Consider the following 13611-nt stretch of genomic DNA (forward strand, 5'->3'; position numbering starts at 1 on the left):
TGCAATTGCTTGAAGGGACTAATGTTTGGAAGAGGGTTGGGTTACGATTTATACATTCACCTTTTCTCTTTCAAAATGTTGAATTGCAGCTTCTTTTTTAATACTAGTCTAGTTGTACGTGTCAGGTCAATCAAACTAAGAACTTGGTTTCTGTCAAGCAATTCAAACATGAGAATTGCGTAGAAAGCCAAGGAGTTAATTTCATGTGCTGTCTGCATCATGTAGAATCTAGCAGATTCTGGTCAGCAGAAAATAGTGTAACTGCTTTATAAAAGAAGGTCATAGGCTACCTGTCTCTTTTTACTTGCACAAAAGAGAGAAGTAATGAGGTTCTTTCCAGTGAGTAAATACTAGGTATACCAAATCTATCTACTATTGATTGTCATCTGCTATTTTGAAAATATGCATAATCCTCACAGAAGGCATAGCAAAAAAAAATTGTCTTCTAAAATGTTCCAGTTTAAGTTATTGTTACATTTTAGCAATTCCTGAAGGCAAGTTTCCCATTCTGGTAAGCACAGTAGGGTGAGGGAGAAACACCATTACAGAGGAGTTTACATCAAAATTTGAGGTACAACATTCACGTGGCCTTAACAGACAAGAAGAATAGAAGGATACCTCCTCACAATCATATATAACCACAAGAAGAATTCATCTAAGGGACTAAACCTGAGAAATTAAGTGTACATTCACAATGTACAAACATTCATTATGTCTTGTATTTCTTTTTTGTGGGTATTCTGTTTGGTTGATCTCAGGATGATTTCTTTGAGTGTGACTTTTCAGTTTTCTTGTCACAACATTCAGACTGTACTCTATCAATTTGTTTTAATTGCTTACTGAAACAATTACAGAGCTTGTTTCTTTATCTTGATTCTACAGTCTTCTGTCTGGTTTCATTAACATTCTGATTGACTAAGTATGTGCTGTTAGAATATGAGCTTCTTTCACTAGCTTCTCATGCCATCAGCACAGCTGATGCAGTGCTGCTCCTATTTGATCCTAGTAGTTCATATTAGTGGACTGCAATCCGTAAGGGAGCAGAGTGGAGCATTGTCAAATTTGTTCACAATCTACATCAGGACACATCATGTTCTTTTACTTTCTTCATTCTGTGAAAGCAAATTTCCCATGCTGGTCCTCTGGAGCACAAAGACACAGGCTTGTGGTTTGTTCTGACCCTTGCAGGAAATCAGGGAGACACATGGGCCATCCTTTTTGGGACCTACCAGGTCAGCAATCTTCATCCTATCACACAGGCAGACACACTTATGTCACAGAGGACGCCCACACTGGGATGCAATAAGTTTGATGTTGGCCTCACGGTGGTACATTTTACCTGTGTGATTATATGCTGCCAGAAGAAGCAGTGTGACTAGCCTGAACCAAAGGGCTGGGCATCCCTATAGCAAAGTGGAGGAACAGGAGGAGGAGGAACTGCAAGATGATGTATTTCAAATGTCAAAGGTGTAAAGGGCTAGTTTTTGTTTAGACTGATTCACCAAAAGAAAATACTGAAACCAAGAGGGAAGTCAGAATCATGTGGTTTTTCAGATCTGCTAAACCTGTCAGACTGCAGTGGCATTGTCATAGCACCAAACCTGAAAAGCCAGTTATTTTTGCTCTTGGTGTTTTATAAAACACCAACGTAGAAATCAGTCCCTGATGCCATGTAGGTTTCTTAGTTTGGTTTCCCTTAAAAAAAAAAATGCAACAGTAAAACTTAAACATACAAATTCATACATACTTGAACAAGAATAACTTTAGTTACCTGAGAACTCCATTTGAAGGTGTATATGCTGCTGAATGAACTGGTTCCTAAACTATGATTTTATATTCTCTTATGGAATCTTCTAGAAGTATTTCTTCCTGCCTGTAACAGGGGGTTTGGAAACCAATATCTTCAAGGTCCTTTCCAGCCCAGACCATTTATGATTATTTTATTTTTCCTCTTGAAGCACAGTAGGTTAAAGACTTCCTCATTTTCTTGACAGAGGATTTTAAATATTTATTGAGTTCTTATCCATTTAAATATTTATGTTACCCTTTCTACCTTTTTTTAATTGCATTGACCTTTGATTCCTGCTTCTTCATAATGATTTTTCTGAACTGACATTCAGCAGGAGACAATTTTTATCCACCACATTTCTGCAGTCTATTTCCTATACAGTGTATACTCAAAAGACATTCTGCCGGCTCTGTGGGTCAGGCTTCCAAAGCTAAACTCTAGCGTATTAGAAATACAGCACTACTTCTTGTTGGGTAGGGTAATACTGGTAGAGATAATGGAGACATCCTCTGCCAATCCTCATGGTTTGATAGATCCATACTGTTGGATTTGCACCAGGTGTATGACAGCCATGGTAATTAGACTCCCCTTATTAAAGGCTCTCATTGGATAGTCTGGTATGATGGAATGCCTGTTTAAAAGAGTTTAGTCTGAAATGTTAATTCAGCCATTACTGTGTTTTTTAATTTTTGTTGCAGGGGCCATAAAGATAAAATATTTGTAGTGAAGTGTAATCCACACCATGTAGACAAATTAGTCACAGTTGGGATAAAGCACATCAAATTTTGGCAGCTAACAGGTACTGTACTGAGTATTCTTTGTTTAATTTACTTGAGCATGTGTATCTTTTTAATACAAAGATATCATGTTCTCAGCTTCAGTTTGTTTTTTTTTAATCAGGCAATTATATATTTAATAAAAATACTGGATCTTCCTGTGAATCAGTAATTCTCACAATAATCCTTTCTCTTTGGCAGTGATTTCCAGCTCATTTTTTTTTAACCCTAGATCATTCTGTTAAGGATTTCTCCTGAACAAGTATCCACGGTTTGCAAAACACATGTGGTCCGTAATTCACTTAGGCAGCTTATTGCCCTTGTTTTGAAAATGCCATCTGGTAACTAAGAATCAGAAGTACCTCTAGCACACTCAGAAAACCCATAGTGTTTACGCTTCAGGTCCTGATGTAATGCTTCAGCAATGCTGCAGGTTGAGGATAGAGCTGTGTTTGTGTTATCAGAAGTGACTTCCAGAGAGATGGAAGTGCATATTTGAAGGTGCCAGGTGGGAAAGACAGTTTTAAGGACAGACCTGGGCAAAACACAAGTGAAATAAAGGTATTTTGCAGAAATTAAAAATCCCAATGTGAGATCAGAAGAATCAAGGTCATATATTTGTTGTATTTTGCTTCCTTTGCTAAATAATCAAAATGAGTTTTCCATTATTTGTAAAGACAATAAGATTCTGCAAAATAACAACAAAAAATATTCTGAATGGGCAGTAGCTCTCAGTCTAGATTGTTCTGTTAGACTGAGAAAGACAGCAAAGTTGGGTTCTGATTGATTTACTCAGGACTGTGTTTTTTGTTCTTCATTCAACTTTCAAGTGTATATACACCTCACAAGTACTTGGTTAAAAAAAAGATCTCAGAGGGCATCTTCTGTATGTAAAATTCAGCAAAAGTAAGGAACCATAAGGACAACTAAAAACAGAACTCAAGACAACTCAAAATTAGATAGTTCTTTTTTCCCCACTCCTTGTTTTTTGTTTAGGTTATTTCTGTAGTAATGCAATAGACTTCTGTTACAAGAATTTGCATTAAATGCTGTCTTATTCCATGAATACTCTCTTTGCAATAACAATGGTGTCGTTTGAATTAAGATCTGCTCAGTGGAATTGAGAATATCAGTCTGGTGCTACCTGTGAAATACAGTGATGACTTGAGGCAAGGACACTGCTGCCTGTATTCTTTTATAATTGTACGTGCCCTGTGCTAAAAATACTCTGCCAGCCATTATATTAATGCTTACAATAAATTTTGAAGAGGAATTGCATTTCTTTGGCGGTAATCTGAAAATAGTCTGTACCACTTCAAAACTGCCATTGCTAGGTTGCCTTTCTTATGGTTTTGCCTTGGGCACTGTTTTCAGTGTTTCACTTGCCTACTGTCTCATAGGTGATGGGGCCAAGACATTTGTGCTTGACAGCATTGTGTCTGCAAATGGTAATATAAAGAGACTTATTTCAGTTTATGTTGCAGGTGGAGGCTTTACATCAAAACGAGGAACATTTGGAACAACTGGGAAATTGGAAACTATGATGAGTGTTTCCTATGGGCGAATAGAAGATCTGGTTTTCTCTGGTGCAGCTACTGGAGACATTTTTATCTGGAAGGATACTCTGTTGCTTAAGACAGTGAAGGCCCATGATGGACCTGTGTTTGCCATGCATGCATTAGATAAGGTATTTATTGTCTTACGCAGTTCATTCATCATTGTTATTTTTGTTGCAGTGCTGAATTGCAGAAGGATTTGCCTCATCTTCTAGCAAAGTGGCTCTGGTTGTATGTGTATATGTAAGCAATGTATTGTCCTTCATTGCGCTAGAATTGAAGGTGCTTTAATAAAACTGTAAAAGAAAACCAATTACACTGTTTGACTCTGAATGTGATTAAAATCACTTTCAGATTTGTAGCCCACAGGAGAGTCACAAGTTATGTTCATTGCCTCCTCAGCCTCATCCCAAAAATATTTTTGCATTATCAGTTCTCAAAATTTGAAACATTATTTTTTAACTAACATTGTCACCTTATCTTAAACAAGCAAGACTTCAGTTATCCAAAGGTTTTGTTTGAGTGAATTATCAAAGATACCAAAATATTTTCCTTCAGTTGTATCAATAAATCTTGAAGAGAAAAGCTTCAGTATTTTTAATTGCACAGAAGAACAAAATGCAAGGGAGGCACATGTGCCTTTGAACATGTCTTTTTAAACATCAACATATAAGCACTGACATTCTTATGTTTTCATACTGTGCTTATACAGGGGTTTGTAACTGGTGGAAAGGATGGAATTGTGGCACTCTGGGATGATATGTTTGAGAGATGTCTGAAGACATACGCTATTAAAAGAGCAGCACTATCTGCTAGTTCTAAAGGTATTCTTTTTTCAGTGTGTTTTAATAAGGACTATATGCATGAAGGCTGGTAAAATGGCAATAATAGGTATTAAATCTTAACCAGAGCATGATGGAACAGTAATATACTGCTACAATTTTGTGCTGGAATTTTTCTGGTTTGATTGATACAGGTTTGTATTTCACACCATCTTTGCCATTTGTAGTCTCTTTGGTGTTTCCTCTATTCCATGATGTTTGGCTTTGTTTTTGCTGAAGAAATTATTTTAAAGGGAAATGTCACAAGCCTGTGAGTCTGCATGTTCCAAAATCTGTTCTATTTAGCAGCTTCATGTAGCAGGACCAGGGTCCCTATGAGTTAGAAAAACATCTTAAATTGTACTTTCCCAGGCATCAGTGTGGAAGCCTGCAAAGTGATATGCACAGATAATGACAGAATTAATGTCCATGGTGATGGAGCATCAGAACTCCTTATACACTGTCACCCCTTATAAAGCAGTCAAATATTAGTCTTTATGTTGCCACAGTACAAACTAGCATAAGATCACCTCCTTTGAATTAGGTACCTTGATTATGTGGCAGTTTGATGAGGCAAGTGTGTCTTATGTTTCATAATTTTAAACAGATTTTAATTACAGATGATACAGGATGTATAACTGTAGATTACATGAGACTCTGATTTCAAAATAAAACCCTAAAATTAATATCTTTGTGTTCTTCAGGTTTACTTTTAGAAGACAATCCCTCTATCCGAGCTATCAGTCTAGGACATGGTCATATATTAGTAGGGACTAAAAATGGAGAGATACTTGAAATTGATAAAAGTGGCCCCATGACTCTACTTGTCCAGGTACTGTGTGAGTCTTCCATGTCAAAGTTATTTCCTGTCAGATATACAATCCAGTAAGATTTTCCCAGGTATTTTCTTTCTGATTTCCTTACTTCTCTTTACCACTATTGCTTTCCTTGCTCAGGCAGGAGCCAATGCTTTCTTATGTTAATTACTTTGAGATTAACTGTGGATTACAGAATTCTGAAGGTAGAATAAACAGATTTTAAGACATTTTAGTTTAAGCCCCAAGTCAAAATTAATTTCATAGTGTGGTTCAATTTACACGATTTAACTGAAATAATATAGTATGTTCTGAAAAATTCTATGCTTTAGTGTGTGAAAAAAACGTTTTAAATTATGGCAGTTTTCTGCAGTGACACACAGTTGTCATTGCAGATGTGGAAAGCATAAGGAGAGATCTTTTTGCAAGATGATATTTTGCAAAGTTTGATTTTAAAATATTCATATATATCCCCGTGTATTTGATGTTGTTTTGGTTTATTGTTTTGAATAATCCTAATGTCATTGTGTAGAACATTGTATATATCATTTACTGAGTTGTAATATGTTAAGTTTTAACTTTTTTGATTTTCTATAATTGATTTAATTAACACTGTTCTTCAAAAAAAAACCAAAAACAAAACCAAAACCACCACCTTTCAGATTTGTATCGAAAATTACCTAAAAATTACCTGATTGCTGTGAGTTTTCTGGTAAAAAGAAGTGTAATAATTGTCATCCAGTTGAAATTACATACATAAGAAGTTACATCTAAACATAGGGAGGAGCTTCTTTAAGGGTAACAGAGTACTGGAACAGGCTGCCCAGAGATGTGGTGGAGTCTTCACCTCTGGAGATATTAAAAACCTGCCTGCAAGCATTCCTTCATAACCTCTAGATGAACCTGCCTTGGCATTGGGCTTGGACAAAATGATCCCTGGACATCCCTTCCAACTCCTACCATTCTGTGATTCTTGCGTGCATGAGCTTGAGTCACACCAGAAAATACATAGTGCAATCAAGGTGCCACCAATACGTGTGCAGCTGTGATGGTTTGGGAGTTACCTGTGTGTGTGTGTGTCCCCCCCCACTTAAGAATTCATTTCCCTCAGTAAAATATTTAAATTAGTCTCAGACCAGCAGAGCAGCAAGGAAAAAAAAAATTACAAGAAGAGTGATTTAAAGTTTGAGAACAGAGTTCTGAAGAAATATGGAAAAAAATAGGTATGTGTATCTTGGGCAAAGAACTTCTCTGGGAGCTAAAAATGACATGAATCTTGAATACACATTAGCCTGTATTAGGATTTCAGGATAAAGTCCTGTTTGGTGCAACTATTTCCTATTTGTTTCAAGTCTGAAATAGTGCTGGGAGAATAAAATTTACAGCTCATGGTAGTGGAGGAGATACGGAAGTCTTATTTGAGATGGTTTTCAGAAGAAATGGGTCAGACATTCAGATCTCCTTGAACATGGAGCATTTTTGAGAGGAGACAGTAAAAACCTTCTTGCCTGAGACTTATGAAAGGACACAGAGGAAGTGCTGGAACATACTATCACAAGATGTCAGGGGTTGGAAGGGACCCAATGAGATCATCAGGTCCAACCGCCCTTCCAGAGCAGGACCATAATTTAGCTCAGGTCACACAGGAACACATCCAGACAGGCCTTGAAATTCTCCAGAGAAGGAGACTCCACAACCTTTCTGGGGAGCCTGTTCCAGTGCTCTGTGACCCTCACAGTAAAGAAGATCCCTGCTGTGTTGAGATGGAACCTCCTGTGATGCAGCTTACATGAGTTGCTCCTTGCCCTATCACAGGGAGCAAGTGAAGCAAGCCAAATGCATTATTTCCTCTTCTATTAAATAATTTCCTTTAGGGACACATGGAAGGAGAAGTCTGGGGCTTGGCAGCTCATCCTCTCTTGCCCGTCTGTGCAACAGTAAGCGATGACAAAACACTACGAATCTGGGAACTTTCATCCCAGCACCGCATGCTGGCAGTGAGGAAGCTCAAAAAGGGTAATTCAAATTTGGCCATGCTCTGTGTTAGGAATGATTCTACTCTCTTTCTGTAGCAGTTCCATCTCTGCTTTTGGTGCATGACTCAGGCATTAATTAGAGAGGAAAGGGACATGGTCATCAAGATCTTGGAAGCATAGGAAAAAATTGTCTTTGGCATGTGTCAAGTCAATGAAAAGGGTAAAAAGGAAAAAGATTCTAATCTATTGTAATGAATAGTAATAACATTAACTTGAATATATTTTACTCTGATTTCAAGGGGAATGAGTTGACATCAGAGTCATTTTCCTCCATAAGAACACTTAAGGCCAGCATATTTGTTGCTGAAATGAAAGTTTCCTTATGAAGACAAACTGCACGTTGAGCACAATCTTCAGTGGCAATAGTTTATGTGTTACAGCAGTTTCTCTGAAAATGAACAGCTTTCCGATCTTCTCCAGGCTGAAATGCTGCCTTCTCAAAATTACCCTTATTTCATTTACTCATTGATGTCTTTCAGGTATTTTATGGTGTAAATTCAGTGTTTCTTTTTCAGTAACAGATCCAGAGCACAGCAACTATAATTGGTTGTAATTGGTTGAGGGGAAAGAATCAAATGTTTTAGAGAGGTGACCTCAGGGACATAAGGATTGGTGTATCAGAGAATATAGTCAGAAATAATGCTGAGGCAGTAAGTGAAGAAGTGTGCTACATCTCTTTTTAAAATGTTCTCCACCTGCAAGGAACTGTTATTCAGTCATACAATGAAGAAGTTTTAGTGTAGTATCCCTGAAAAACATGTTGTTACTCTACCATAACGAGTCTTGGAATTTCCCACCCAAGTATCCTTGGTTGTTTGGGGGTTAAAAATTTTACATTTTTTATTTCTGTCATTGCTCTGTTTAGACATACTTGGAAGGTAGTAGTCACTCCTAAGCCCGTTTCAGGACTGGTCAAGTCACCACTGTTAGAAGAGCCTATGCAGAGGATGCATTCCCATTTAGTAAAGCGTTAATCAGAGCCTTCCTATCACATAATGGATGTACAAGTCTACGTACTTGATTAAAAAAAAAACTTTCTACTGCAGTTTATTAATGTTTTTCATAGTCAAATAACTTTGTAAACCTTAAGATGCTCCTTTCTGTTTCCTGTAACAGGTGGAAGATGCTGTGCATTTTCACCTGATGGGAAGGCCTTGGCTGTAGGGCTGAATGATGGGAGCTTTCTGGTGGTCAATGCTGACACTGTAGAAGACATGGTTTCTTTTCACCACAGAAAGGAAATGATCTCAGATATAAAATTTTCACGAGGTATCATCAGATTATAAGTTGGAAGGGCAGTATTTGTCTTAGAGTTTGATTTTCTCCACTAGACAGAAGAATGAATGTTCAGAAGGTAGACTGGTTTCTGTGCCCTCCAAGCATTTAAGTACTGTATGGTTGCATAGAGCCTGGTATGCGTCCCACCCCAGCCGTTGCATTCGGATGCACTACAGTAATAAAAATGCATGATAATAATGTTTATAACATGTACACCTTTAATAATCTCTGGGTCTCTTCTTTGCAGAATCAGGGAAGTATCTGGCTGTGGCTTCCCATGACAACTTTGTAGATATTTACAATGTACTTACCAGCAAAAGAGTTGGCATTTGTAAAGGTGCATCTAGCTACATCACCCACATTGACTGGGACTCAAGAGGTAAAATATTTTACTAGAGATACAGATTACAATTGCCAATAAAATGCAGTATCAGAAAACTCTGCTCATACCAGTTACTGAGATAAGCTGTAACTACTAATGCAAATGGTTTTTCAGCATTAAGCACCATATGGGTTCAGCACAATTACATTTGTTGGTGGAATGCATCTACACTTATAGCATTTGTAGCAGAGCACATGGTACTTTACTTCAGTGCTGACAGCATATGACTAAAATGTCACTTAGGAACATAATACTGAGTTTCTGTCCCCTGTTCTTTTTCTAGTTTTGCGGTGTGTGGCACTTTTTTCTATTCCAAATGTTATGTCCAATTTCATGGCAATCACTGCAGTGAAGTTAAAGAGGCCTACTATCACAACTGATTAAGTCTAGTAGGATTGATAATGAGCTCATGCAAATATGCCTTCCCAAACCTGACGTGATTCTGTGTGGAGCCACCTGTGTGTCTGAGCCCTGCTTCCCTTGCTGTGCTAGTCCCAAAATGTGGTACGAGCTCACTGACAACAACAGGAGCTAACCTCCTTTCAGAATCTCTTCAGGTCCAGTTGCCATTCTGAGCTAGTAAAGCCGTGCTGCAATAGTCACTGTGTGACTGCTGGCAGCCTGGCAATCTTCTGGTAGTTGTACACACAGTAATAGCAATGTGTCTGATACTACTTGAGTACTTCCAGTAGCCAACTCTCTGATGTATTGTATGTATAAAGACACTGGAAATTCTTAGTATGTCCAATTCTTAGTATTCATTGGAAACTCTTAACTGAACTTCTATATGTGAGGGATTAATACATTAAGTTGTATGTGTAATAAGGATGGACATGACACTGCTGTAGCCTTGTATTACACTTCTTGTCAGTGGTTCCAACAGACTAAATGTAGATCATGTAACAAAGGGCAAGATGCCCAGTCAAAATACAGCAGTGCTAGAGCTGCACTCATTCATAGCAGCAGATAATCTCATCCAGGGTTTCTCAGAGTGCTTTCCTTGGCACTGACACTAATTTTCTTCTATCAGAGATACTGTAAAGCTCAATTCGAAAGCACTTTTTGCTTATTCATGCACAAATGCTTGCTAACATACTATCAATTGCATACAGGATTATCTTCACAACACCATAGTATTTGTATGGATATGGTAAGCTTCATCTGCAAAGGACAGTTTGCTGCATAGCTGGTCTTTATGGCAGTTAGTGAAAAATAGACCATGGCCTACAGTGTTTCTAACTTTTGGGAAAGCTGTCTTGCAAAATTCTTATGGAAACTAACAGCATATGCTTTTTTTTTCTAACTTTCTATTATCATGGTGATGAAAACACAAACAAAACATTTCCTAGTGGAACAAAGTATCATCATAGAATCATAGAATCAACCAGGTTGGAAGAGCAAGTAATTTGCTGCAAGACTGATTTTTTTAAAAGACTGTTGGATGGTATTCAAATTATAATTTCTGCCATGAATCAGGAGTATATGATTCTTTCAAGAGTGATTCTGAGCATCTGCTTTACTTTTGCTCTGAATAACTCTCTGAAGGATCATTTCTTTGCTTACCCCAAGAAATCTCTTCACTAAAAAGAAAGTTCCTAATATTTGTAATAATGAATAAGATTCATAATAAACTCTTATTTCATATCCAGGAAAGTTATTGCAAGTCAATTCTGGTGCCAAAGAACAACTATTTTTTGAAGCACCAAGGGGGAAAAGGCATATTATAAGAATTGCTGAGGTATGAACTATGCTTACTGGATTTTTTACTGTGAAAGTTATTTTTCAGGGCTGCTGAAAATTAGCATATTTTGTCTTCAAATGGTATATTTTTTTCTTTTAGAATACTATACTCACAGTGGTTAGAATTATTTAATCATTCTTTACAAAATCTTTCTTTGCAAGGTTCTGTTTGTGTGTCGTTTGCTTAATAGCAGTCATTCCCAGAATCTCCTTTCCTGAAACAATCACCCATTTGCTGTGTACTCATTGTGCATACAGGTTACAAACCATCTTTAAACAGCGAGACCTGGCTTTTAGTGGTATTGATTATTTGGAATACACAATTCTTCTACAAAATGGCCAATGTTCAGCATCTCTTTAAGGAGATTTGGGTCCAAATCCATACTCTACCTTGGGAAAGTGGGAAGACTTAAAGTATTAAGCCTTTTGGTAAAGATATGCAGTTTGTATTAAGGACCTGGAAACAACAAACCTTTTCTAAATCTTCAGTTAATATCAAACATAGGAAAAAATATATATATTAACTGGTGTGTATTTAGTATGTATTAAGATGACTTCTTCTCTTGGGTAAATTTTGATTGCAGATAGAGAAGATCGAGTGGGACACTTGGACATGTGTTCTGGGGCCTACTTGTGAAGGAATTTGGCCCATGCACAGCGATGTCACTGTTGTGAATGCAGCTAGTCTTACCAAAGATGGAACACTGTTAGCTACAGGAGATGATTTTGGTTTTGTGAAGCTTTTTTCCTATCCAGTGAAGGTAATTTCTGTCATTAGGAAGTGTGCAAGAAAAGGAATTAAAGAGGACACTATTAGCAGTATGTCAGCTTGCTAATGTGTGGATTCTTTGTGCTACAGGGCCAGCATGCAAAATTCAAGAAGTATGTGGGTCACAGCGCACAGGTAACCAACGTGCGGTGGTTACACAATGATTCTGTGCTGCTGACTGTAGGTGGTGCTGATACAGCTTTGATGATCTGGACCAGAGAATTTTTGGGCATTCAGGAGAGTAAGCTGGTTGATAGTGAAGAATCAGACACAGATGCAGAAGAGGATGGAGGTAAAAAGGATTGTATAAAACAAGTCTTTAATTTAGTCTTCATTCCACAGACTCACATGGGTGTTTAGCTTCAAGTGAGCAAGAAACATTCATATGCTAAGGTCCAGTGTAGGGAGAGCTTGGTAGGATTTGTTTCCTTCCTGTTATTGTTGCAGATCTTCTTATTTTCTACTCTTCCACTATGAAACAAGGATAGTTTGTTTTATTTTATATTTTATTTTCCTAAGGTTATGATAGTGATGTTGCAAGAGAAAAAGCAATTGACTACACCACTAAGATCTATGCAGTAAGCATCCGAGAAATGGAAGGGACCAAACCACATCAGCAGCTGAAGGAGATTTCAGTAGAAGAGAGGTATGTCACACAAAGGTATTTGTTTCCAAATGTACATTGCATCCTTAATTGAACTAAAATGAGTCCTTAGAAATAAGACAGGAATTTTAACATTCACAGGGTAACATTTTCACAGGGTGCAATCGTGAATGTGATGGAGAAGAATACCTATATTTAAGTAAATCAGCTGTGAGCATTGTTTTCTCCTCTGCAGTTCACATATGCAGTTATACTCTTTCCTAATTAGTATGTGTAGCTGTGCATATGTCTGCAGAAGGGCATATGTAGTAGGGTGAGTGTGTAAACACTTTGTATGTGAGGCTTTCAGTGGTGTTTCCACTGAAGATTTTCCGTTGCTTATAATTGCACCAGGTTGTTACTTACAATGTTGAAATTCCCCATAACACATGTTGGACTTATGCTGAACTATTGTGGAGAAAAAAAAAAGGGAAGAAGCTGGAATGAGGACAGTAGAGGAGAGAACAGTAAAGAGAAGAGGTAAAGGCTAAGCACAGAGTGTGAGATTGGTCCAGTCAAGCACAGACCTGGGGGAGTGGGTGAGTAAAAACTGTTTGGGACAGGACTGCTGGAACACAACAGGAGTATCTCTAACCAATAAAGTAGATTCCTTTTTGTAATATGGAGCAGCAAATCTACATCTGTGAATCTATGCAGTCTCCTTCGATAACATTTATTTTTATAAGTGTTCCTTCTTTTATCATGTGTTCTCTTTCTTTTGCTCAATGTTGGGCACTTGACAAAGCAAACAAGTTCTATGGATTAGCTCACATGAAGAATTTAAGCTTAATTGTTTCCCCTCAGTCTACACAGAACACGTGGCTAGTGACAGTGCCAGTGGTCCTGCCACAGGGGTCCTGCCCTAGTTAGAGAACAGGATACAGAGTCCTCAGGGAATAGAGCAGGTGCAAAAGGAAGCGCTGGTGCGCTGTAGGATCCCTGCTGCAGATGCTGCAGGAGATGAAAGCTGTGCGTAGAAAACGGCCAGCAAATCAATAAGAGACCT

At 37.8% G+C, this 13611-nt stretch overlaps 1 protein-coding gene across 8 annotated transcripts in view; it reads left to right on the forward strand.

Moving 5' to 3' along the window:
- EML6 (EMAP like 6) overlaps positions 1-13611 on the forward strand; it is a 102805-nt gene that overhangs the window by 64277 nt on the left and 24917 nt on the right. For 4 of the 8 annotated variants that reach the window (XM_064146011.1, XM_064146010.1, XM_064146014.1 and 1 more), the window contains 12 exons: positions 2488-2588; positions 4050-4252; positions 4834-4945; positions 5647-5774; positions 7632-7773; positions 8910-9062; positions 9319-9450; positions 11103-11191; positions 11778-11954; positions 12053-12254; positions 12482-12608; positions 12960-13085. In XM_064146011.1, the coding sequence (XP_064002081.1) occupies positions 2488-2588; positions 4050-4252; positions 4834-4945; positions 5647-5774; positions 7632-7773; positions 8910-9062; positions 9319-9450; positions 11103-11191; positions 11778-11954; positions 12053-12254; positions 12482-12608; positions 12960-13085 (1692 nt within the window). The remainder of the gene's footprint in view (positions 1-2487; positions 2589-4049; positions 4253-4833; positions 4946-5646; positions 5775-7631; positions 7774-8909; positions 9063-9318; positions 9451-11102; positions 11192-11777; positions 11955-12052; positions 12255-12481; positions 12609-12959; positions 13086-13611) is intronic. The other 4 variants (XM_064146018.1, XM_064146017.1, XM_064146015.1 and 1 more) reach the window with 1 other exon arrangement.

This window comes from Pogoniulus pusillus, chromosome 7, assembly GCF_015220805.1.
Source record: "Pogoniulus pusillus isolate bPogPus1 chromosome 7, bPogPus1.pri, whole genome shotgun sequence".
In the NCBI taxonomy this organism is placed as follows: Eukaryota; Metazoa; Chordata; class Aves; order Piciformes; family Lybiidae; genus Pogoniulus; species Pogoniulus pusillus.